Genomic DNA, 27,674 nt, shown 5'->3' on the forward strand with positions numbered 1-27,674 from the left:
ACTAGTGTGCACCCCTAGCAGCAGTATACTAGAAGTATGCAATGACATTGCAAGTGAGCCTACCTCTCTAGAGTGGGAGCCGATCCTGTAAAACGCTGAGCGTTTACAACCACACAAACCACCCCTCACTTGAGGGGTGGTTTGTGTGGTTGTAAACGCTCCCAAGCCATCATAGGATCCGCTTTCCTCTGGAGTCCCCTCTCAACTACCATTCATCTCCAAAATGACGACTCCAATGCCATTACATTCTCAACCTTAAACCATAAACTTAATCACCAAATTTCTGCAAAAATGACAAAAGTATGCAACAACCAACATGAATTTTAATCCTGTATCTATGCTTAGAAGCACAAACTAAGGCATAACCTTGTTATGAAATCTAAGGAAAAGAAAGAAAAAAAAAAGAATGACTGACCTAAGTTTAGTCTTACAGATTCAATATAGGTGTGGTTGATGATGGGCCCCGTCTCCGGGTGAGGTGATCTGTAGAAATCAGCAAGCAACCATGAAGACACCACAGTGATTCCTGCAAAGGCCAGCAATCCATCCAAGCTGAGCCACACTCCATGCCAATGATAGCACCCCTGAGCCTATCACTGCAGTGATTATGTGAGCTGTTGCACTCCAAAAATCCCCTACCAACAAAAAAAGAACCACCATGGTTTCAGAGGAATCAGCAGAAAATAATGTAAAGAATCAATGAAATCAGAGAGAGAGAGATCCAAAATTTTGGTGTGCTTGGAATTTCACCTGTTTTCTCTATATGCCAATCATCTGGCAATGATGATACAGTGAGTAATGGCACCTGGGTATCTTCTTCCATGCCTGCACTTTCTCTGTCTTTTTGCTTTTGGTTAATAAAAATCTCTGTGTGAGAGAAGTATGGAAATATAATTGTTAGATACTTACAGAATCAGATAGATTCTTTTATGTTAGCTGAAGCTTTATGGTTGTCTGGTAAGAAGGTTTGGTTTGGTGGTAGTCAGAGAGAACCCTGTTTGGCTTTCGCTCTCGGCGTACACCGTTAACTGATTCATGATGAATCTCAGCCCTAGATAGACCCCACCTTTTTCCTCTTTGGGAATTTCCAATTTTTCCCATTACCCTTTTGGGCTTTATTCTTATAAACCCATAAATAGAAACTGCCCCCTGTGGGGCCTTGTTTTGGTCCCAGACACCTTTTTGTTAATTAGGTTGACCTACAGTTAGCGATGTGTCAAATGACAGAAATTCAAGAAAGAATGAAGATATTACTAATAAAATGATGTTTTCATTTAAAAAATAGATAAAAAATTGCATAGAAAATTAAATTGCAAAAAAAAAAAACAGGAACTAGCGTATATGGGTTCAACTTGGTTTTTAATTTTGCAAAATATAGTAAAAAAGAAAACACACGTGACTTATTTTTCCTTTAAAAACCAAGCTAGGTTACATAACCACAGAATTGGAATCTAGGATCACGACATGATTTCAATCCCAGATATTGTAATAAACTGTGCCACAATGTAGATTGTGAACTGTGTTTGCATAGATCTTGTTTAGCTAAACTGGTTTCATAAGAAACAACATGGACAAAATTGGTTGTTCCAAAACTTACAAGACGCATCTAAGTTGCAGTTGGCATCTTAGTAAAACCTAGTTGTATGACTGAAAATTGTCAATAGAAAATAAAGCAAATTGAATTCGATCATACACTTTTTCATACAATTTCCATTGGTGAACTATGATCATCTGAACGTACCAAGTACAAGAAATATCACAAACAACATTATTAACAAATAAAAAGCTAAGTAGAAAAAGATTAGATATTATGTATCCTTGCGTAAATAATAAACAGGTAAGTACTTGTGATATATGTATAATGTTAGTATCAACATGAATTGTAAACATAAGAATATTGAAAAGTATATACTGTTAGAGAGAGATCATTGTTTTACCATAAACCTTACTTTCATTACCAGTCATATCAGCCTTTGACCTTCTTTTCTGGAAGATGCATGGTTTGTTATCACCAGTTTCTTGATCCAAAATTTCTTTGTTCATATACTATTAATCCCTTGCCAGCCACCATGAATCATCTCACTTTACACAACTATTTGGACCGATCGTATCTGAATGTGAATGATCCTGACAAAAGAGCAATCGTTCATCGAACTTTAAAGTTCCCTCATATGCATCTCCCATAGAGACACTAGTGCTATCTTGTAAAACAACATTAAATGAGGTTTCCAATAAGATACGAGCATAATGCAAATGGCACACATGCATGCTGCTGGTGTGGCAGTAAAATCCAGGGTTTTGCCAACATTAGATCTCAAGTATGAGGCCACTTAGGATTTGAGATCCTCACTTTTATGAGATATAGAAGAAAGTGCCATGGATTTGAAATTTGATGGGGGGGAGGGATGGGACTTCATTTCCTCGGATATCAAATTAATTAATTATATAATTAAATTCGATGAGTTCTTGAGTACTATTCTTTAGAATTGGGCTTCACTTCAACCCGACAGTTTCTACTGAAGGGCAATAGGAATTATCTACAAAAAAAATGAATTCGAGTTTTGATTACTAAAAGAAATGCCTATTAATTCTAAGTTTATTACCTTTAAATATTTAATTGCTTATATAATATAATATTGACCAATTATTCTAGTTATTTCCTTGTACTAACTCATTATAAAATGGGTTTGGTTACATAATTGTTTCGGGTTCGGGTCTGTTTGGGTATGAAGCAGGTTCAGGTTCCTTCAAGAATAAAATGGGTTTGAGTATATAATCGGGTTGGTTCGGTTTTAAAATATGGGAAACCATTTGCGTCGGGTATAAAAGACAGGTCAGGTCCAAATGGGTTTGGGTCTTCATTTTCAATACCCAAGACCCAACCCATTTTCATTACAGGTCTATATTCTGGACCCGAATTGAACCCATGGGTCTACTAAAATCAGGTCTGATTGGGTATAATCAGTTCCGGATGTCAGGTCGGGTTGGGTTGGGTCTACTTGACCCAGTTGCGCCACTAGGGGTGGGCATGAAGTCAGCTCGGCCTGGCTTGATAGGTGTCTTATAAGGTTTAACATGGACAACCCAAACCCTGTCCCGACACTAGCCTGACCTGCTTATAATTGAGTTCGGGTTGAGCTTGGGCCAGACCCTTTAGGCCCGTTTGGCTAAACAGGTCAGCCTTTGTCAAGCCTATGTATTTTTATGTTGCAACATGCCCAATTTAGCCCTGCTTAGCTAATCAGGCTAGACAGGGCCCGACCTGCAAAACACAGCCCGAACCTGGAAGCTCATCGGGTACCCGAACCTATCTCCACCCCTAATCATAATCTACTTTGGACTCCACTGTGATACCCAACATAGATCCAAATTCAAAACAGGTCCTGCTCTTCAAAATTCAAATATTGGATACAATATCAGGCTAAGAATGAATCCATCCCACATCCAACCTGAATTACCCAAGCATATTCACAGCGGCGACCCGATCCAGATTCACTGTGTAAGTCCTAAGCAGTAAAATAACGAAACGCGTGAATCGGAACTTCGAGTCCGAGACAGACTCGAAAAAACCTGTTTCCTCACACCGCAAGGTCTGCAAGTCTGCAAAGCAAAGGACAGGAACGACATAATGAAAAAAGAGCGAGAGCAGGAAGGACTTTTTCTTTCCTAAAATTTGAAATTTTGGTGGCTTTCCGTTTCCTTGCAGAAGGGGTGGGTGAGAGAGGCAGATCGAGAGGAGCACCGGCGCTAAGTTTTCGTGACGACAATACCCCTGAGACGGTGACGACAATACCCCTGAGACGGTAAGCGGCCGTGGCTCCTCTCTTCTTATTCTTTGCAGAATCTGTTTTCCTCCGCAGCTTTCTTTCACCGTTTTTTAGGGAAAACCCTAACCCTGGGAAAAAAGAGAATCCCTAATTTTGTTGCGACTTTTCTCCTTTTTGGGAACTATTATCTCGCTCTTGTTGTACAGAGACTTGATGCTCTCTCTCTCTCTCTCTCCACAGTTTCTCAAATTGGTGATGTGGGTGATCTCCCTGGTTCTCCCTCTGTTTATTTTGCTAATGTAACCTCTCTCTCTCTCTCTGCAGGTGGGGATGGAGGTGGTATACTCGAAGCTTTACGACAAGTATCAGAAACTGAAGGTTCGTCCCTCTCCTTATCTTCATTTGTTATTTATCTTTTTTTGAATGGGATTGGTTCTTTTTTTCATATGATTCTCTCGATTGGTGGTGGTTGCTCAGAAAAGGAGGTTTTCCAAATTGGAACAATTCAATCAGGTGCAGAACACCAAATTCCTGAATTATGTATCTGGTAATAACCCATCTGCCAAATTTATGTTTCATTGTTTTCTTGGTTGATGCCTTCATTGATGGTCGATTGAATTTGGTGAGTTTGAATCAATGAAATCCATTGTTTCTTAAGAGTGGTTTTACGTTGCCATTTCTCTATTTTTGGTTGCTTTGGAGTCTATCATTAATTAAAATCCAGACTCATGTGAGAAATCTGCGGTGATTTGGGTGTTAACTTGAGAGCTGCTTGTGAAATGTGACTGATTTAGTCTAATTTTGGCGGATTGCTGTGCTGTCAAGTTGCAACCAGCTTGCTTGAGTTGCCCGAGTCAGTTCATGCAACTGTCTGGTCTACTGAGTCTTTGTTGCCATCAGGTGTTGACAGGAACTAGGTGGTTTTGATTGTTTTTGAACAAACTGGATGGTGTTAGTGAGTTGGTATCCGTTCATAGTAGTGTCGAGTGCTCTTGGTGGTCGTGTTAGGATTGCATAGGCCGAGCTTGGCCTATTCAACCTTGTTCATTTGGGTCAAACCCAAATAGGGATCAGACTCAGCTGTTGGTGCTGATCCGAGCTTCAAGTCATGACAAGCCGAGCCAACAAGTAGATCTCAAGTTGGACTCATAAGTATTGTATTTTTTAGCATTGTTAGTAATAGGAATCAACATGCTGGACGATCCATTTTCAAACCACGTACTCCATTCAAATGCTCTACTACATTGTGCATGACATAAGAATCTTGTGGAAATATATAATATATGTTTAAGAAGCTTACGCAAAGTCGTGCACCCTTTGCTCATTCTCAGCTTGACTTCTTTTCATTTGTTTCGAGAAATGATCAATTCCAATTCTTTCTTTTTCTATTGATTATTTTCCAATCTAGATGTATGAATCCATGGATCTATGTGTCTATATATATTGATCATCTTTGTGGGGATTCCATAAATATCTCATTCCAAAAATAGAAAGTTCGAAACAATTGGGACTTTTTTGGAGATTGGATGCAGTTACTAATTCATGATCTGGCACGTCCAGAATGAAAACTTCATTCTAAATTTTACAAGATTTTTTATGGAAGTGTTTCATTTGCTTCTCTTCAATGGAAACGATCAGCTCGTGGCTTTGGCTAATTGAGCCCCTTTCATGAGATCTTTCAATGAGCTGAATTGGACAAGCCACAGGCTGCTTGTCTCATTCCCAACCCTATATTACAAGATAATAGTAGCTATAGAAAATGATGACATTAAACATGGTTATTTTATAAAAATAAACAGAGGCAAACCATTTGCTAATATTTTGGGATGCTCATGCTTTTATAAATGCAAAGTAAAGCTCCAGAACAGGGTTTGCTGAATGTGTCATCTGATTCTGAACTATGTCGCTTGGTCCATTGGTTAGGAGGAATGAATAATTATTGGAAAATTGACAAGAAGAAATTACAAGGAGATGACAATCATCTCAAGAACATGGGCATTACCCAAGAATTAACATATGACTAGGAACATGACATAATCCTTTTCCACTTGTTAGGATATATAAATATGGCTTTGATACCAAAGGAAATAGGTTGATGCTTCTACTTCTACCTATCTAGGTGGAAGTTAGGTGAATGAACCTATTGAAAGGCATAATGCAAAAGAGCATTGTTGTGCAAATAAGAAGAGGTTCATCCAAAATTAGCAGTTTTTGAATAAAGAGTCAAGGAAATTGTCTTTTCATGTAGGTGTTTAGTTAGAAGCAGTGATGTTGGGAATAACTTGCAATCTCACAACATTATTGAACATATTAAGGAAATGATGCGGGCAAATATAAAAAATTCAAAATGTTATTTTTGGAAAAAATGAGATATGACAATGTTGTAATATATTTAGGCTTTTTTTTTTCTGCCTATCCTTGCAGTTTGAACCAAGGTTGTATGTATCGTATCGTAACCATATAGGTCGGGCCCATAATGACACCGGATCATATTGTATCGTAATTTTTTAATAAAAAAATTCAAAAAATTCAAAAAAATCAGAGAAAAATAGCAAAAATAATAAAAAAATCATAACACATGAAACTATAAGAAGTCACACACCTTTGGTTCATCACGTATCTCGCACGAGTCTTTCATAAGCTGCAGAGGGGAAGAAGAGACCTCAATGGCTGGCACGATTCTCTTATGAGATATCATGCCCTATATTTAGAGTTATATAAGGTACAAACTGAATCGGGTCTGTCGACCTAGATCTGATAACATCAACTTGTAAATATCATATAAAGAAAACATTTGGGTCTAGAACTAGACCCGTTAGACTTCATTCTCAATACTCTCCCTCAAGTTGTGCATGGTTTTGTACCATGGACAATTTGTTCTTCAAGAACCAAAAACGCATACTGGTAAGACCCTTAGTGAACAAATATGCCACTTGATCAGCCATAGGAACATAAGCAGGATCAACTTCTCTATCTTTTATCTTTTGTCGAATGAAATGTTGATCAATCTCTATATGCTTTGTGCGGCTATGGTGAATAGGATTAAAGGCAATCTGTATGGCACTCTGATTGTCACACAAGAGAGTGGTGGGTAGAATAGATTCTCCGACTTCAGTCAAAAGATGTCTCAGCCATGTGGCCTCTGTTGTAGCAATCGTCATAGATCGATATTCAGCTTCAGTACAAGATCGTGCAATTGCACGTTGTTTCTTGTTACTCCATGCTATCAAGTTACCATCAAGAAAGACACAATATCTAGAAACCGATCGCCTGTCATTTGGATCTCCAGCCCAATCCGCATCTATGTATACATCCAGTCGATATTGTTCCCCTTTGAACTTGGACTGATGATAAACTAGACCATCTCCAAGAGTTCTTTTTAAATATCGAAGGATTCTCTTGACAACATTCATATGCTCTGTTCGTGGGTCATGCATGAATTGAGAGACTTGATTCACTGCATATACAATGTCGGGTCTAGTAAAGGTGAGTTATTGAAGCATACCCACAAGACTCCGATATTGCTTGGAATCTTCATATACTTCCCCATCCTGAGAATCGAGTTTATGATTGAGGACACTAGGAGTGGATAGTGGTTTACAATCTTTCATGCCTGCCTTGTCCAATAGGTCTAAAGTATATATTGTGTTGGGTTAGTGACATGGCTTCATCCTGTCTATCCACCTAAACCCCCAAGAAATAATGCAAAACCCCCAAATCTTTCATTTTAAACCGGCGACTTAGCAAAATCTTGGTAGCTTCGATGTTTTCATCAGAGTTTCCAGTAAGAATAATATCGTCCACATATATAAGAATCAAGGTGCGTACCTGACGATCTCGAAAAATAAAGAGCGAATGATCAAGATGAGATCGAACGAACCCATGTCTCTGAATTTCAACAAAGAAACTATCAAACCATAAGCGGGAGGCTTGTTTTAGCCCATAAATAGCTCTTCATAGCTTGCAAACATCTGTGTTGGGGCTATGTTCTGTATAACCAGAGGGTTGCTCCATATACACCTCTTCTTTGAGATTGCCATGCAAAAATGCATTTTTGACATCAAGTTGGCTTAAAGTCCATCCATACTGAACTGATAAGGACCAAACTAATCGAATGGTTCTCATCTTAATCACAGGACTGAAAGTTTCATCATAATCTTGCCCGTATTCTTGAGTGAACCCTTTTGCTACTAGCCTTGCCTTATAGTGTTCAATGGATCCATCGGGTTTATACTTGATTTTATAGACTCATTTAGATCCTACAACATTCTTGTTTGATGGTCTAGGAACAATCTCTCAAGTTCCACACTCATGGAAAGCTTTCATTTCCTCATTCATGGCCTCAACCCATTTGATTGACATGGATGCTTGTGAGAAACTGATAGGTTCATCATGCTTTTCAATATGAGAAATGAACAGTTGTAAGTTTGTAGAGAAGTTGTTATAACTTACCCATCTTTCAATAGGATGGCAAATCCTCTCTGGCCTCCTGGGTTGCCCAATCGGTCGCTAAGCATTGCCTTTGTTGCACCGCACATAAGTAATCCCTTGAAACTTTGTAATATCTGAAACAACATGCATAGTAATATCTTGTGTGTTTGCCGACCTTTCCTTTTCTGGGTATACATTTGTACTATGACGTTCTGCAGATAGAGTGTGACATGAGGGTACGTCATGCGTCGCCATTTGATCAAACACCTCAACAACAAGCCATGACTGATAACTTTCAGCATCCTTACTGTGCCCCTCTGTACTTCTTGAATCAGCAATATGAGTCTCATCAAACACTACATTTCGTGAAACTCTAATGCGACTGGTAGTGGGGTCATAACACCGATATCCTCTATACTGATTAACATATCCAACAAACTTGCACCTGCATGCCCTGTGCTCAAACTTATGACATTGAGAACTGTCAATGTGAACATAACATATACAACCAAACACACGCAACTCATTATAGTCAGGATGAATCCCAAAGAGTGTAAAATAAGGGTATTGGTCTGCTAGCAATTTCATTGGCAGTCGATTTATGACATAGACAGCTGAATGAAAAACTTCCGTCCATAAATTTAAAGCTATGTCACATGGGTGCGGGCGCGGGTGCGGGGATTCGGCACTTCCAAAAAACCTGGGTGCAGGGGTGCGGTAGGGGCAAAAATGTAATATATATATATGTATGTATATATCATGTATAATATATATGTATGAATGTATGGTAGCTGTTAAGGTCCATGACATTTATGCCCAACTTACTTTTTACCATTTTTTTTATCTTATATGGTTGTCCCCAAAGATGAAAGTGATGAGTTGTGGAGCCTGATTAATTGTTTTTGCCCTTGCAGGAAGGGGGGTCCGGGGGCTCCCCCCGGTGTGGGTCCCGCTGCGCGGTCAGCGGGCGGGGGTCCAGGGGGGCCGCCCATGGCGGGGGGTTATAGGGGGGCAGTGCCCCCCCCCCCCCAAAGATTTTTTTTTAAATTCCGTAACACATTTCATAGGGTAATTTTTTTTTTCAAAAAAAAATCCAAAAAATAGGACAAAAATGACCCTAGGTGCGGTCAACGCACCCAGGGTTGGGTTGACCGCACCCGGTGCCGCACCCGCACCCGTGCCGAGTCGCGTCGACGTGGGTGCGGCACCCTGCTAGCCGAATCCCTGTGACATAGATTTAAAGGAATATGAGTGTCATGTAACATACTCAGTGCACTTTCTACAATGTGCCGGTGTTTTCTTTCCGCCACACCATTTTGTTGTGGTGTGTGTGAACAAGATATTCGACGACCTATTCTATTATCTTGGAGGAATTTAGTAAATTCCTTCGATAAATACTCTCCTCCACTGTCACAATGAAAATATTGAATTTTAGTTGAAAATTGATTACCAACTAAAGCACAGAATGAGCAGAAAAGTTTGAAAACTTCAGATTTATGTTTCATAAAATAAATCCAGGTGTACCTGGAGTAACTGTCAATGAAGGTAACAAATAATGTCTGTCCGATAAAGAAGGCTGCGGGGTAGGTCCCCAGACATCAGAATAAACAATTTCAAAAGGCACAGAAGCTCTTTGATTTATTGAACGAAATGGAAGAACATGACTCTTACATAATTGACAACTGGAACAAAGATGAAAATCAGCCTCAACATTCAAACTAGACTTCGGAACAAGACCTCTGGACACAAGCTTCTCAATAAATGAATGATTGCAATGACCAAGACGACGATGCCAAATCTCTGGCTTATTACATTGAGATAGACAAACAATTTTTGAGTGACACTGGACGAACTATTTGTGAATTGAGTGATGCATCACGAACTGGAAGAGACTCCTTGAAGACATACATGTTTTCCTGTCGTTCTCCTTCAACGAGCGTCTTCTTCGTGAGAAGGTCCTTGACACATACAGAAGAATGAGTAAATTTGATAGAAGAATTAGTATCATCAATAAGTTAAGAAACAGAAACAATGTTTTTAACAATGCTAGGAGAATGCTAAACATCAGATAAAGGTAATGTGGAGTCGAGGAGTGGAAGGGAAATATTTTCAACATGAGAGATAGGATGAAGAGCACCATCTCCAGTTTTAATACTAAATTTACCACGATAAGGTATGGGTTTCAAAATCTTACCAACATCACCTGTCACATGTGCAACAACCCCGGAGTCAATATACCAAGTCCCCTGCTCAGTTTGTTTAAAGCTCAACTCTGAAAGAGCAAAAATCAGGAGATTCTTCACATTTTTCTTTTAATCACCTTTAGGGTCGTCCCCTGCTTGTCCTCTAGTAGAAGGCCCAACACCACTAAATTTGCCTTTGTTTTGCGAATTATGCCAGGAATTTGCTTTAATGTGCCTCCTTTTATTACACTGAAAACATGTCGGTATATTTCTAGAATATTGGTTCTCTGGATACGAGTTAGATGACATGTTGGGTGTGGGAAGTAACCCACGCCCTCCTTTGTTACCTCTTTCGTGACCACGTCCACCTCGAAAACTCACACGTCCTCGCCCTGATGCTATTCCTGTGACAAGTATCTCATGCTTGTTGGAATTCAGGGCCATCTCCTCACTTCTAATGGTGACTTCATATTGCAGTAGCTTAGCCCGTAGGTCTTCAAAACTAGGTAATGTAGGAAGGCATAGAAGAGAGGTGACTAACATGTGGTAGTCAGATCCCAGACCATTCAGTGCCTGTTGAACCTTTTTTTTGTCAGGAATTACGCAACCCACCATGGCTAGTTGATCTGTGATACTCTTGATTTTGTTCATGTACTATGTAATTGATAAACTCTCTTTCTTTACGAGCTGAAATTCTCTCTTTAAATGCAAAATCCTGGCTTCTGAAATCTGTGAATAAGTCCGAGCTAATATCTGCCACAACTCTTTGGCTGAACACTCATCTGGGATGACCACTAATACCTCTTGGGAAAGCGTAGATGTAATGTAAGCCAAAACTGCCTGATCTTTTCTTTTCCATGTTGCAAACTCTGAATTACAAACCAATTTATTTGAAACCTCCCCTTTATCATCTCGCTCTTCCTGCAGGACGAATTCTGGTGGTGCATGAATCCTTCCATCAAGATATCCAGAGAGATCCAAACTCTTAATAAAAGGCAAAATTTGCTGCTTCCAGGTCAGGTAGTTTGAATTGTTTAGTTTTTTAGATATGAGCTGTCGAAGGAAACTGGAAGGAAGGGAAGGAAAATCCATATGGAACGATAGGAAGAGAACACTCTGCCAGCAGTTTGATTTTCCAGCAATGTAAATCTGTTTTCCTTTTTTTTTTTGCTGCGAAATATTATATTGCTGCAAATAGTCAGAAGTAATCAGTAGAACAAGGCAGGATAATGATTTGAATTTTTCATTGGATTGAAACTTTGATTAGTTTTTTTTTGAAGGTATCAAACGTGAAGATGAGAAACAAAATTTCACGCTAGGACAAATAAACAGATTAGGTCAGATTTCAGCTTGAGGGGTTGAAATCTTATTCAGATCTGATTCAACGATCTGAACAAAAAGGAATAATAAAAAAAAATGAAGAACAAGAATAGATTTGAAAGATGAGAAATTCTAGATTTAGAAGGGGACACAAATCTGATCTGATACGATCAGATTCGATGTAACCCAGTTGAAGAGAGAAATCAAACTTGTACAACCTGATTTAATTTAATTAGACTTGAAACAAAGCACTAGATCTGGAATGACCCGATCCAACGTTAGGGAAGAAACTAAGAACCAAGTTTTAGGTTTTTTTTTAACAGATCTAGTTTGATGTGGGCAGACTCTTTGCCATGGCCAGAATCAATGTTGAGAGACTGAGTCGTGAGAAGGAAGGAAGATGCCTAAGGATTTAAGAGAAAAAAAATTTATCGATTTCAGAATATACGAAGACGCAGAAGACTAAGAAGAGGAAGAAGGGAATATCAACATGGTACTTACTGTAAATATGTCTATGAATAGACAATACACATACAAGCACAAGTACTTTATAAACAAAGTGCACGAAGACACTCTCACAACACTTGAACAAAATACGCAAAAAGCGTAAAAATAGCAAACATGCAATAATGCATGTATTTCATAAAAGGAGCAAATGCTTGAGACTCTCAAGCTTAAGAATAACAAGGGGGAACACCCCTATTTCTACAAGAGCCAAGAGGTGCAAAGGGGGGCTCCCAAAGGAGTTGTTGGGGAGCCCCCAATGGTCACATTTGTGACCGTTGCCCCCCCCCCCCAACGACTCTATTGGGGGACCCCCAATGCACCTTTTAAGAAAAATAAAAAATAAATGAAAAATAAAAAGAATTACAAGAGAAAATAAAAAGGAAAAATACAACATATTCCAAATGGAATATGCGCAAGATAGGAAATTACAAGAATGCCCTTTTTGGGTAATAAAATAAAATAGATATATAAATATATATATTTATATATATAGAGATACATATACATATAATATATTATATGTATATGTATCTCTATGCATATAAGTATATATATTTATACTTACAACAAGGATTTTTGGAGATACATTTTAACACCCCCCCTCAAACTTACGGTGCGATAACCGCAAGTTTGTCAAGAAGGAAATGAAATCTGGGCGAACATAGAGCTTTTGTGAAGAAGTCTGCAAGTTGATACTCAGACGTCACGTATGGTAGATCAATGACCTTCTTCAAGTATTCTTCTCTGACATAATGACAGTCCATCTCTATATGCTTTGTTCGCTCGTGAAAGGCGTGGTTCTTGGCAATATAAATTGCAGTTTTATTGTTACAGCATAGCTTTGTTGGTTCTCTGATAAACACTCCCATGTCTTCCAAAAGGCGACGAATCCATACAATTTCCATGGTGGTCTGTCACAGGGACTCGGCAAAACAGATGCCGCACCCGCGTTGACGCGACGCGGGTGCGGTCAACGCACCCAGGGTCATTTTTGTCCATAATTTGGGCGTAAAAAATTTTTTTTACCCCGATGAAAAGGAGGATTAGGGCAATTTTTTTTTTGGCCCTAATCTCTCCTCTCTCTCTCCCTAGGCTCGAGCTCTCCCATCGCCGCCCCAGCTCCGCCGCCCAGGCTCCTCCTCTCCTTTCGCAGGTATGTCTCTCACTCTCTTCTTGGGTCGGTTGGGGAGGGGCCGAGCCCCTTCCCCATCTGTTTTTTTTGGGTCGACAGGCATCTGTTTTTTTCTTTGGGTCGATAGGGGAGGGGCCGAGCCCCTCCCCCATCTATTTTTTTCTTTGGGTCGACAGGGGAGGGGCCAAGCCCCTCCCCCATCTGTTTTTTTTTTGGGTCGACAGGGGAGGGGCCGAGCCCCTCCCCCATCTGGCTCTTTTTTTGGGTCGACAGGAACCCCTCCCCCATCTGAATTTTTTTTTGGGTCGACAGGGGAGGGGCCGAGCCCCTCCCCCATCTGGCTCTCTCTGTTTTCAGCAGGGGAGGGCCCGAGCCCCCCTCGCTCTCGCTCTCTTGTTGGGTTGGCAGGGGAGGGGCTGAGGCCCCCCTTCTCCCTGTGTTTTCAAATTGATTTGAAAATTTTAATGTATTTTTTTTGTGTTTTCAGGATAAAAATGATGGATAAAGGGAAAGGACTTGCGTCATCCTCATCCCAACATGTGAGTTCTGCTGCTAGTTTTGCTGATAGTTGCAGTGAGATTGATGATATGGGGCCACTATGGGTACATGTAGTAGATAAACTTGCAAAAACTGGAGAAGGAGGTGGTGAAAACAAGAGATTTCGATGCAAGCTCTACGAAAGAGATTTTGTTGGGTCTTACACAAGAGTGAAGGCTCATTTGTTGAAGATACCAGGACATGACATTTCAGCTTGCAGGAAAGTTGATGAGGCAATGCGAAGACAATACAAGAAAATACAAGAAGAATATGAGAAGAGAAAGACAATGGCCGATTCTTCTGCAGTCACTGTGCCATTTGCAAGCCACCAAGAAGATGCTGAAAAAAAAGAAAAGTCAATGTAGGAGGTAGATGAACGATACAAGCAACATTCAATACATATGGAAGGGAAAAATTGGATAGAAAAGTTGGGAGGTATTTTTATTCTGGTTCACTCCCATTTAATGCGGCTAGAAATCCTTATTGGAAGGATTTAGTAACATCCTTGGCAAATTATAATTTGACTGGTTATGTGCCTCCAAGTTCAGAAAAAATACGAACCACACTTCTTGCAAAAGAGAGGGCAAATGTGGAGCGGTTGCTAGAGATTAAAAAATATTCATGGGAGCAAAATGGAGTTTTTATTGTGTCTGATGTATGGGCAGATATTCAAAGACGTCCATTAATCAATTTCATTGCTTGTTCGCTTAGTAGCCCAATATTCTTGAAAGCAGTTGATGCATCTGGGGAATATAAAAATGCAGAGTATTTGAAGGGATTGTTTATAGAAGTGATAAAAGAAGTGGGTGATCAGAAAGTGGTACAAATCATTACAGACAACGCTCCAGTTTATAAAAGTGCAGCGTTGAGTTTGAAGAGTGAGTACCTTCATATTTTTTGGACCCTGTATAGCACACAGCTTAAATCTAGCCCTAAAGAGCATCTGCAACCCCAAAGAAGAAGAAAATTCACAAACATATGCTTTATGTTCATGGATTGAAGATTTAGAAAGAAATGTCAAAAGCATTAAGAATTTTGTTGTTAACCACCATCGTGCTAATGCTATATTTAATAGGCATTCTGATTTGAAATTGTTGAAGGTCGCCGAAACACGTTTTGCGTCCATCATTGTGATGATGAAGATGATTAAAAGAGTGAAGAATGCTTTGATTAACATGGTGACTGATGAAAATTGGACATTCTATCGTGCTGATGATGATATCAAGGCTCAAAAAATTAAGAAATTCATTCTTGATGATGGGTTTTGGGACAGATTGGTATACTTCCTTCAATTTACGCAACCTATTTTGGAAATGTTAAGAGAAGTTGATAAGGATGAGCCCATGCTTCACAGAGTTTATGAAATGTGGGATAATATGATTGAAAAAATACAAGCTATAGTTTTCATGCATGAAGAAAAAAATCCTGCATTGAATAATTCAGATTTTTTTAATCATATTCATTCAATTTTAGTCAGAAGATGGGATAAGAGCAACACTTCTTTGCATTGCATGACACATTCTCTTAATCCAAAATATTATGCAAATAAGTGGCGGGCTGATGGTATTGGTCGTGTCCCTCCAAATTTAGACCCAAAGCTATCAAGACATAGAAATATGTGTATGACAAGACTTTTTTCAGAAGCATATCTTTTACATCAAGTCACACTCTTGTTGTGAAAGAAATTGGAGCACATATTCTCAAATCCACAACACGAAAAGAAACAAACTCACCAGCAAGCATGCAAAGGATTTAATATATGTTCATTCAAATCTTCGATTACTTTCGCGAAGCAATGATGAATACATGTACTAATTTGCTCTCTTAGTTATTTGATTATTTCTTAGTTTTCATTTAAATATACTTGTATTGTATTTATCATTTTCAAATTGGGTTTATAACGCAGACAAGGAACATCCAAATTTTGGGATGTAAACCCAGAAGAGTGTGACTTCGAGGGAGAACATGAATTCAACGTAACAAACATGGATTTAGCTGAGCCCAGTATTCCTTCTAATGATGCATTTGATGATGAAGAAGAAAATTATTAACATCCATTACTTCATCAGGATATACTTTGGTATATAATTTAGTTCTTTTATACAATACTTATTTGATTGATATTTAGGTCGATTTATGTAATTGCTTTACTTATTTGATTGATAATTTGATATTTAGGTTGATATACTGCATGCATGATGAATCATATTATGAGTTTATGACAATGTTTACTGTTAAATGTTAAATTGTTAAAACTTCAAAATTTTATATATATATATATATATATATATATATATATATATATATATTTACATTTTTGCCCCTGCCGCACCCTCGCACCTGGGTTTTTTGGAAGTGCCGCATCCCCGCACCCGCACCTGCACCCGCACCCGCACCCGCACCCGCACCCGCACCCGCACCCATGTGACATAGATGATGGTAGATGCCATGGCTCTATATTCGGCTTCAGTGGATGACAGAGATACCTTCTGTTGCTTTTTACATCACCATGAGATCAAAGATTCACCTAAGAAAACACAAAAGCCAGTGGTGGAGTGACGGTTACTAGGGTCACCTCCCTAGTCTGAGTCAGTATAAACAAGTAATTTTAATTCAGAGGAAGAAGATAGAAATACTCCCTTATTCATTGTACCCTTCAAATATCTGATGATGCGAAGGACAACACTCATATGAACGGTTGTAGGAGCGTGCTGAAACTGACTGGCGATATGTATAGCATGTGACAAATTGGGTCGAGTAATGCTAAGGTACATTAACGAACCTACTAACTGCCTGTAAGGAGTAGGATCGGTTAGAGAAACACTGTCGTCAATCTTCATTTTTGATCCCACCACTTCAGGAGTTTCGCATACTTTGTCATCAGAAATTCCTGATCTGTCAACAATCTCACAAGCAAGTTTAGACTGAGATAGAAAATAACCACGTTGCGAATAGGCAACCTTAATTCCAAGAAAATATGTCAGAAACCCCAAGTCTGACATCTCAAATTTTGAAGTCAAGACAGACTTAATACCCTTGACTCCTTGAACATCATCACATGTAATTAACATGTCATCAACATAGAGTAATAGTATCACAATCCCTGCATTAGATTTTCTAGTAAATAGAGCAGTGTCAGTATAACATGAGGAAAAACCATTTTCTAGCACTACACTGGTAAACCTGCCATACCAGGCTTTGGGGGCCTGTTTCAAACCATAGAGGGCCTTTCGAAGACGAAAAACTTTATCTTTAGGAATCTTCATGCCTGGTGGGGCATCCATGTACACTTCTTCGTTAAGATCACCATTTTAAAAAGCATTTTTTACATCCATTTGAAAAATATTCCAATTTTTAATAGATGCAATAGTAATAAGACATCTAACTGTAACCATTCGGGCTACAGGAGCAAAGGTTTCTTCATAATCAATTCCATACTCTTGCCCATACCCTTTTGCAACTAAGCGAGCTTTATACCTTTCCAGAGATCCGTCACTCTTAGTCTTGACCTTAAAAACCCATCGACAACCTATAGTTTTCTTTCCTATGGGTAGAGTTTGGAAATCCCAAGTTTCAGCCTTTTTAAGGGCATTGAGTTCATTTTGCATAGCTTCTTGCCATTCTATACATTTTTTAGCTTTTTCAAAATTCCTTGGTTCAAAATAAGAGTAAATGACACTAAGACAAACCCTATATCGGGGTGAGAAAAAATCAAAAGAAACAAAACGAGTTGGAGGTCTCCTATTTCTTTCAGATCTTCGGTGATCAAGAATAGGAACAAGCTCACTATATTGGTCAATAGCACTCTTAAAGGTGTCTTGGTTTCTACGAGAGTAGGTTATTGGATCACTTGAAATTCTACTTTCTTGTTCATTGAATGAGCTATGTTCACCAATTTCACCATCGTTTTCCTCATCATGGTTTGATGATACATCATCATCACTATATATAGCATCATTGCTAGACAATAAGTCAAATAGGAAGGAATAATCAAAGTTTTCTTGTTTTGAAACATTTTTTTTTCAAAGCAACTTTCATTTTCTAAAAATGTTACATTTCTAGAGACATACAACTTATCATCTCGAATATCATAACAACGAAACCCTTTTTGAGTTTCGGAATATCCAAGAAAGGCGCAAGGGATAGCCTTGGAAGAGAGTTTGTCATTCTTATCCGTAAGTATATAACACTTACACCCAAAAACCCGTAACCTATTATAATCAGGTTCGAGCTTATATAATATCTCAAAAGGGGATATTTTTCCTAATATCCTAGATGGTAAGCGATTTATCAGATAAACAGAAGCAAGAACTGCTTCTGCCCAAAAGTTTTTAGGAATGTTTTGGGAAATAAGAAGGGTCCTAGTGGTCTCAATGATGTGCCTATGTTTTCTTTCGGCCAACCCATTCTGTTGAGGAGTTTTAGGACAAGACCTTTGGTGGACAATTCCATGATCCTCAAGATATTCTTTAAATTGATTTGAGAGATATTCTCCTCCAGAATCACTTCTAAATATCTTTATGTTACTATTGAATTGATTCTTGATCATTGAATGGAAGGTCTTAAAACACGAAAAAACTTCATGTTTGAACTTAAGAAAATAGATCCACGAATATCTAGAAAAATCATCCACAAAAATGACATAATAAGAAAAGCCTCCTTTTGAAGTAACAGGTGCGGGTCCCTAAACATCCGAATGAACAATTTCAAAAGTTTTAGAAGAGAACATAGTTCTTTGCTCAAAAGGCAAACTTTGCATTTTTCCGAGAATACAATCATTACAAGAAAATGAACTTTTACATAGGTCTTTTGCAAAATGTAAATAAGACAACTTGGTGATATTAGGATGACCAAGTCTTTTGTGCCACACATTTATATCTTTGTTTTGGGCAACATTACAAAAAGATTTTGGAACTTGAAGAGATTCCATATAGTATAAGTTTCATTTTCTAAAGCCTTCTCCAATCAATTTCCCGGACCGACGATCCTGTATTAAACATTTATCACAAGAGAATTTAATATCGCAACCATGGTCCGAGAGTTGAGAAACAGAGAGGAGGTTTAAGTTTAGTTTATGTATAAATCTAATTTTTGGAATAAAAAAGTCTTGAGTTTCAAAATTACCTATTCCTTTAATTTCAAGAGAGGTTCCATCCGCAGTGGAAACAAAAGAGGGAGAAACATTTTTTGAGTAATCGGAAAGCGAAAACATGTTTGGGGACATATGAAAAGATGCACCGGAGTCCAAAAGCCAAGAGACTTTACCTGGAAAGGATGAAGTAGACACGTCGGCACCAGAGGTAGCTCCCTTGAGAAAAGGTTGAAGAGCTTTCACTATTTGATTTATAGAGAGTGACCCACTTGATGATGCCTCCTCCTTTTGTGGTACACCGGTGGTAGCCATTGCGAGAAGCTTTTTCCATTTGGGACATATGGGTTTGATATGTCCGGGTTTTTTACAAAAATGACATGATTTTGCTATAGTCCATTTTCCCTCTTTGCCCACCATTTTCACCTTGATTTTGTGGTTTAAAATGAGAGGGACGATAGGTTTTTACATTGTTACCAGGTCTTGATACGACATTGACCTCATTGTTTTCTTCATAATTACAAGGAACCATAAGAACACTTGATCCTTGTTTACATAAACTCATACGAGTCTCCTCACCACTTAATTTGGTGAGTACATCTTCAAGAGAGGGATGAGTAAATGAGGATAGAAGAGAAGACCTTATTTGCTCAAATTCGGGCCTTAGCCCATTCAAAAAATTGAAGAACCGATATTCTTCAAGTTGTTTGTGACGGAGTTCAATTGCCTCTCCACTCCATTTTGGTTCAAGCATGGCAAGCTCATCCCAAATGGAGGAAAGATCGGCAAAATACTCCCTAATAGTCATTTCACCTTGAGTAAGAGAGAGAGCCTTCTTTTAAAGATAATACTTATGAGATAGATCCCTTGATGTATACATCTTCTCAAGATAGTGCCAAGCTTCCGATGCCTTTTTGAACTTAATAATGTTGGCATTAATGTTAGTTTCAACGGATGAAAAGAACCAAGAAAGAATCTTGAAATTCTTCATTTCCCATTCATCGTGCTTCTTAGAATACTCTTCAAGAGCTTTGACCCTTTCTTCTCCTTCAAGAATCTTGATTTCACTTCCGTTTATCACAGTTATTTTGGGTTCCGGTTCAGGAATTGTGCCTTGCACATATCCCCATAGCCCCTTCCCTTTTATGTGAGCCTCCATGTTTCCGGCCCAAACATGATAGTTGGACCCATTTAATTTGAAGCCAAGAGTAAAATGAGACTCTTTTTCGCCCATTATGAAGTAAAGAGGAAGAGAGAAAGGGCGTACCAACACAATATTTCAAATTCTAGCTTGCGCAAGATCCTTCTAAAATATTTGAGAAGCAAGATCCACCACTTCAACCTCCAAAGATCCGAAGGCACGTTTTTCGAGGCACTAAAAAAAAAAGAATCCCACGATCCTTTATCACAAACCGAGCTCTGATACTATGTAAAAATGTCTATGAATAGACAATACGCATACAAGCACAAATACTTTATAAACGAAGTGCACGAAGACACTCTCACAACACTTGAACAAAATACGCAAAAAGCGTAAAAATAGCAAACATGCAATAATGCATGTATTTCATAAAAGGAGCAAATGCTTGAGACTCTCAAGCTTAAGAATAACAAGGGGGAACACCCTTATTTATACAAGAGCCAAGAAGTGCAAAGGGGGACTCTCAAAGGAGTCGTTGGGGAGCCCCCAACGACTCTATTGGGGGACCGCCAATGCACCTTTTAAGAAAAATAAAAAATAAATGAAAAATAAAAAGAATTACAAGAGAAAATAAAAAGAAAAAATATAACATATTTATACTTACAACAAGGATTTTTGGAGATACATTTTAACACTTACCTCTCGACCTGCTCTGATACCATATCAGAAGTCACACACCTTTGGTTCGTCACGTATCTCACACGAGTCTTTCATAAGTTGCAGAGGAGAAGAAGAGACCTCAATGGCTAGCATGATTCTCTTATGAGATATTGTCTATGTCACAGGGATTCGGCTAGCAGGGTGCCGCACCCGCGTCAACGCGACTCGACGCAGCACCGGGTGCGGTCAAACCGACCTTGGGTGCGTTGACCACACCCATGGCCATTTTGGTCCATTTTTTTGTTTTTTTTTTTTTAAATTTCCCTATGAAATGGGCTGCAGAATTTAAAAAAAAATTTGCCCAGGCCCAAGCTTAGGATAATGATCATTCCATCGTCCTCATATGTCTTTGGACTTACGTGACGTGGTCGATGTGACCTTTCATTTTCAAAGAAACGTTTTTTGTTCGACGCTTGGGAGACTGACAGGCGTAACACGACAACTAGTCACTGGTTGTATGTATGGAAAGTCCCTCATTTTTGTTTTTGCTTTTGCTTTTGGATGACGCTTCCAGCTTTTTGAAACGAAAAAGCCATAGAGTGCCAGGCTGTCACGCGCTCCGAGCCTTTCATTTCAGTTCGACACTCTCCAACCACACTCAAAATAGCTCTTTGTTTTATCCTGACAGACTCACTCGACTCGACTATAGTCTATAACTGGTTCTTTTGGGCGACTCTTGAGTCTGACTTGCTTTTAATAAGTTAGTCGAGCATTTGAAACAAGTTAGTCGAACCTACATAGTGCGTATTCAAGGCGGGGCGACTCTTGACCCGCTCAGAAGTCACCAAGGTTACGCGGGATGGGTATTTGCCTTTTTAACAGGGCTTGGATTTTGAGCACCAGAGTTGGCCACTTCAACTCCCCATGCGTGTCCCACAAACACCATCCTCATAAGGGCAGGAACTTGTGACACACACATTCCCAAGTTGGTCGATCCATGACCAAACCATTGCGCGCTGTCTAGCTAAATCGTCAACGCCATGGACTTGGTTCATCGATGACTCGGTCAACATCCATTCTTCAAGGAACGCTTGTGCTTTTGTTGCCCATGGGACCCGCTCTGGGGGACCCCCCAAACCCCCCTTATATATATTATTTTATTTTTTTACATTTTTGCCCCTGCCGCACCCCCGCACCCAGGTTTTTTGGAAGTGCCGAATCCCCGCACCCGCACCCGCACCCGCACCTGCACCCACACCCGCACCCGCACCCGCACCCGCACCCGCACCCGCACCCATGTGACATAGGATATCATGCCCTATATTTAGAGTTATAGGTACAAACTGGATCGGGTCTGTCGACCCAGATCCAATAACATCAACCTGTAAATACCATATAAAGAAAACATTTGGGTCTAGAACGAGACCCGTTAGACTTCATTCTCAATAGAAACAAGGATGTATTTCACAAAATACGACCATAAAATCACATATGAAGCATTTATGTCTTGGTATGAATGGCATGCATAAGACATTGAACCCTAAATAATCAAGATAATATGCTATAAATGGCAATCTCATAAGAAAAATGCAAACTATGAAATAATATGCATATTAAATAACGAATCTAATCTAATAAGTTACAAGATTCATAATAATGTGTGTTTACATAAACAAAAAAAAAGCGCATTGTTTTTTTAATGCTTAAAAATTTTACATAACTATTTTTTTTAAATTTCAAACAAAAATGAATTAGATAGCGTCAATGATTGAGTATCATCGACATCATCTTTTTTTTTTTTGAAAAAAATCTCTCTAAATCACTCTTAAGCTCGTTAGGATGAATATGAACTAGCCACATGGGGCCTTATATGTTTTCCAAAAAAATTTAAATAAGTGCATTTAGACTACATTTATAACGTATCTTAAGATACACCCTGTATTACTCTATATCGTAAGATATAGGGGCATATCGTAAGATACACCTCATATCGTAGTGTATCGTAAGATACAGGGGCATATTGTAAGATACGGGGGTGTATCGTAAGATACACACCCATATCAAGATATCGTATCAGAATACCCCATAGTAACAAAATGTATCGTACAATACGGTATGATACAAACAACCTTTGTTTGAACACAATTCTTGTTCTTATTATTATTTCACATATTGGTATCTTTATGTGCCATTTTTATGTTCTAAAAGGTTTTCTATTATTTTTTCTACATATCAGTGTCTTTTGTACTCTTTTTTACATTGTTTTAAAAAATTTAATACAATATATGTGATGCAGCCACTTCTACTAGGCCTTTGTTTTGGTGTTGAATTCATACAAATGCCATAGTCACCAATATTGACTTTATTTTGAAGATATCATGATATCATAGTTTTTTTCTGCAACAGCTGATAAAAAATGTGAAAGTATCATGATATGTTCAGGATATTGGCTATAACATAAATATCATGACAATATTGTGATAATTTCGAAATAATTTATTATTATATATGTTTTGAGTATATATATTTTTATTATGTGTTTCTTTTATATTTTAAAACTTTTCCAATTGTTTCTTTATATTTTTGTAAGAAAAATACTATTAAAACCTAATAACTTTTTATCTGCTTTATTTTTCTTTGCATTTTTTTAATTTAAAAAATTCAAGCTTTTTTTAGAAAAGAACACTTTTAAAGAAACTTATGAGAAAATGTCTAGTTGAGAAATTATTGAAAACAATATTGGTGACTATGACTATTACTAAGTACTCTTAACCATGGGCCAATTGGGTTTTGAACTTGACTCGTTTTATTCATCTTATAATCCAATCAATGTGTAGTGTCAACATCAAAAGTGTCTACTGTAACTATATGTTTGTTGATCATTTTTTGTTACTTGTCTATATTCCCTCGATATGCTTTAGACCTTTAGTTCGTAATTGATAGTTTATGACTTTATATTTGAGCATTTTGTAAAATGCAACATAATCGTGCACTTTTGCATTTGTGTCTTGACATTATATATATATATATATATATATATATATATATATATATATATATATATATATATATATATAGAGAGAGAGAGAGAGAGAGAGAGAGAGAGAGAGAGAGAGAGAGTAATGGGTAGGTGCTTAATGACACGTGCTTAATGGGTTTTTCAGTTTTTTTTGTTTTATTTTTAAATTCTGACCGTACAGATGTGATCTATGTACTTGATTTTATAGGGATCAGCTCTTGAAGTGTGATTTCGACGCATGGGTGGGTTTTTATAAGGTTAAAAAAATCAATTGTCCAAAATCTTTGTAAATTATTGAATTTCCAAATATCATTTTTTTCATCGAAAACACATGATCCAAGTGTGGATTCCTCATAAATCGACCATGCCCAACAAATTTATGGGGTCAGAACTACGAAAAAAATACCGAAAGAGCAGAAAAACCCATTAAGCATGTATCATTAAGCACCTACCTATGTAACAGAGATTCGGCTAGCAGGGTGCCGCACCCGCATCGACGCGACTCGACGCTGGTGCGGCACCGGGTGCAGTCAACCCGAACCTTGGTGCATTGACCGCACCCAGGGTCATTTCGGTCCATTTTTTGGATTTAAAAAAAAAAATTTTGCCCTATGAAATGGGCTGCGGAATCTAAAAAAAATTTCAGCGGGACCCGAACCCCCCTTATATATATATATTTACATTTTTACCCTTTTCGCACCCAAGGTTTTTGAAAGTGCCGCACCCCCACACCCAAACCAGAGTTGCCAGTCGAGGAAGCGGGAGCGGGAAGCGGAAGCAGGAAGCGAGGCACTTGTAAAATTTTATGAAGCGGAAAGCACGGGACAACTTAGGAGCGAACCAGGAAGCGTCTCGGAAGCGATATAGGAAGCGTCTCGAAAACGTCTCGAAAGCGACATAGGATTCGAGTGAGAAGCAAAAGGGAAGCGAATAAGAATCGAAAATGTAATTATAATATTATATATTTTTATTTTATCAAAAAATAAAATTTATGTCATCATTAACAAAATAAAACATGTATCTAAGACAATAAATAATATAAGTTGTAATTATCTAACAAATAAATCATATTGCAACTGTCAAGCATTTAAAAAATCATACATTAAGAGAAAATCATAATTCGTATTCTTGTTGCAACCATTTAACAAATGCATGCAAGCACTAAATAATGCATTAAGAAAACAATTAAATTTGATTAAAAAGTGTACCTTTTTCAATGAAAGAATCAAATGACTTGTTATTTGATGTTGTGATTGTTGTAAATCTTGTCATCTCTGCAACATAGAAAATGAGAAATCAATAAACTCAAAGATTACATAGAGATATGGTTAATTTTTTAAGCTATAAATTTTTAAACTGTAAATTATAAGCTACAAAGTTCTAAACTCTAAACTTAAAATTAACAAAATCCACTACTTCACTTCATCATGTAAGATTCAAAATAAAAGTACAGTTTACCAAAAAAATATTACAAGACCATGACAAAAAAGTAACATAAAAGTTTTTAAGTTGGGCTACTCCAACTACATTATAAAAAAAAATAATTAATAATTCAAGAGTTCATTAATCTGTCATCTTTCTCTTCCCCTTCAAGTCAACAATAGAGCGCGAACTTTTTGCATCATCACGTGTTTCTTGTCCTCCACGACCATGTCTTCTGCTCCTTCCTTCATTTCCTATAATGAATACGTTAAAAAATTAAAATGTTCAAAAACCATAATTTAAAATATAAAAAACACAATATCAACATACCTTGCCTAGGTCTCCTGCTAAAGAAACGATCAATCTGACCTTGAGGAACTGATGATCGCTCTTGTATATCTGCAATTCTATTAGCTCTGTTGGATTGATTTGTATCCTCTTCAACTTCATATGTACGTATGATTATTGGAGGTAATGGAGCTCTTGTTTGTGCATCTTTGGGTTTGGATTTGAAAATACTGCTTGATTGTTGTGCACTATCATCCAAATCTCTCCAACGCATGTCCTCTAATCTCAACGTATTTTCTTCTACAATAGGAAGTTCTGGATTGATATCTCATTTTCGACTAGGTCCTTCTTTGTAACGATTGTTGCATTTTTTTATAACAAGAATATAAAATATGAATGATAATAAATAATCAATGATAGAAAAAGAGAAAAAAATACTTAAACAAAAGTACAACATAATTTAATCATACCTGTCAATCAATCGAAGATTGAAATGAATATACACTAAGGTATCAACACGATCTTCATTGAGCCTATTTCTTTTAACATTGTGAATATAACTATAGGTGCTCCACACTCTTTCTGCAGAAGATGTGCTAATAGGTTGAGATAAAACCTTAATGGCTAATGCTCTCAACTCAGGTATATCACCACCATAAAAATGCCACCAATTAAGCACCGACATTGTAGGATTCAGTGCATCTATTCTTGCTGCATTTCGGCTAAATCTTTCACTTCTTGATGCAAAAGCCATAAGTTGTGACCTATAAAGTGTATATAGCTCTTCATTTCTAACAGATATCACTTCAAGCGCGAGCATTGCACCGTCTAAGATATCATTATCCTTTTCTGCAAAAAAAATGTTTAATAACTATAACAAGAAAATGCAAATGAAATAATAAAATAATTAAATCATTAAACTTTAAACTTTATTAAATAGATAGAATAAAATTTTTACCAGGAGAAAATCGTTTGACCCCTCCTGCTGCTGGGATCTTGAGATACTACGACTCGTAATATTTTGGAGTAAGCATGTGGGCTAGACTATGAAGATGCACATTCATTCTATCCTATTTATTTGAGACAATCTTATGAATCTTTTCATACAAATCTGGTTGTCCTTTTAGATTGTCTTTGATTTCCCTAACATGTTATCCATGCCTTCATACACTTCACCAATCATAGGGCCTTCCTGATCACAAAATTTAATCATCTTATATATGGGTTTTGTAATCAATAATGCTAAACATACAAAATCTCAATATTTTTCGTCAAAAACAGTTGTTTCTGTTGTAACAACCTTTTTTTTCATAGTTTCATCCGTGCATGACTGCTTCCACTCGCTCTATCTATCTGAAATTACTGTGAGCCTCAAGCTCTCCCTCACATCAAGCAAGCGCTTCAAAGTAGTATAATGTAAAGCAAACCTTGTTTTTGCAATCTTTATTAACTCTAATTTTTCATTGCTTCTAAAGATTGCTAGTGCCTTTGAATGATTTGTAATATACTTCACAATTTCTTTACTCTACAAATATGTTTCTCCCAACCAATGAAACTCATGTGCCAAATCCTTATAGATCAAATTAAGTGTGTGTACAATACAAGATGGCCAAAAAATATACTTATACGTTTGTTTTAATTCTTCACCTACTAACTTGTAATTTGATGCATTGTTTGTAATCACTTGCACTACATTAGAAGGCCCCACAAGTCTAAATCCCGTCTTAAAAAACTCGACAATTTTTGCAGCTGACTGTTGCACATTAGAAAAATCGCTTGTATACAAGAACATCGAGCCAAAACAGTTCGAGGCAAGTATATTTATCAAGTGTTTGTTCTTGATACCGTCTGAGACAATGGAAACTCCAAACTCCTCAAACTTTTCTCGAAATTCATTTAACTCTCTGTGAACACACTCTTTCTCACTGTCAAGCAACGTTGTTCGCGCTTTTTCATATGATGGGAGTTTATATCCAGGCACTTTACTAACTGCAGATATCATCTCTTCCCAATATGGTGATCAAAGCACATTGAAAGGTATGCCATTTGCACACAAAAATCTGATAATTTTGTGATCTACATAATCTCTTTCTACCTTTTTGAAGGTATCACGAATATCAACTATTTTTTGGCTTCCGCTAGATGATGTAGTCATACTAATAGGCTTTTTCAGATTAT

At 37.8% G+C, this 27,674-nt stretch overlaps 1 protein-coding gene and 1 pseudogene across 4 annotated transcripts in view; one reads left to right on the forward strand and one right to left on the reverse strand.

Annotated features, from left to right (window-relative positions):
- Positions 1 to 1,015, reverse strand: part of LOC149818330 (putative amino acid permease 7) — a 33,364-nt pseudogene extending 32,349 nt beyond the window's left edge. The window contains exons 1-3 of the transcript XR_016427343.1: positions 910 to 1,015; positions 751 to 836; positions 416 to 635 (exon numbers count right to left, since the gene is read on the reverse strand). The product of XR_016427343.1 is annotated as a putative amino acid permease 7 (transcript). The remainder of the gene's footprint in view (positions 1 to 415; positions 636 to 750; positions 837 to 909) is intronic.
- A 2,708-nt stretch (positions 1,016 to 3,723) lies between these two features.
- The window catches only part of LOC149818331 (uncharacterized), a 51,937-nt gene continuing 27,986 nt past the window's right edge, over positions 3,724 to 27,674 (forward strand). For 2 of the 3 annotated variants that reach the window (XM_089985631.1, XM_089985634.1), the window contains exons 1-3: positions 3,724 to 3,803; positions 4,092 to 4,145; positions 4,245 to 4,314. In XM_089985631.1, the coding sequence (XP_089841757.1) occupies positions 4,098 to 4,145; positions 4,245 to 4,314 (118 nt within the window). In that variant the 5' untranslated portion in view covers positions 3,724 to 3,803; positions 4,092 to 4,097. Of the gene's footprint in view, positions 3,804 to 3,974; positions 4,025 to 4,091; positions 4,146 to 4,244; positions 4,315 to 27,674 lie in introns of those variants that run through there. The other variant, XM_089985632.1, reaches the window with a different exon arrangement.

Source organism: Nuphar pumila, chromosome 13 (assembly GCF_984573655.1).
Source record: "Nuphar pumila chromosome 13, dmNupPumi1.hap1.1, whole genome shotgun sequence".
Classification (NCBI taxonomy): Eukaryota; Viridiplantae; Streptophyta; class Magnoliopsida; order Nymphaeales; family Nymphaeaceae; genus Nuphar; species Nuphar pumila.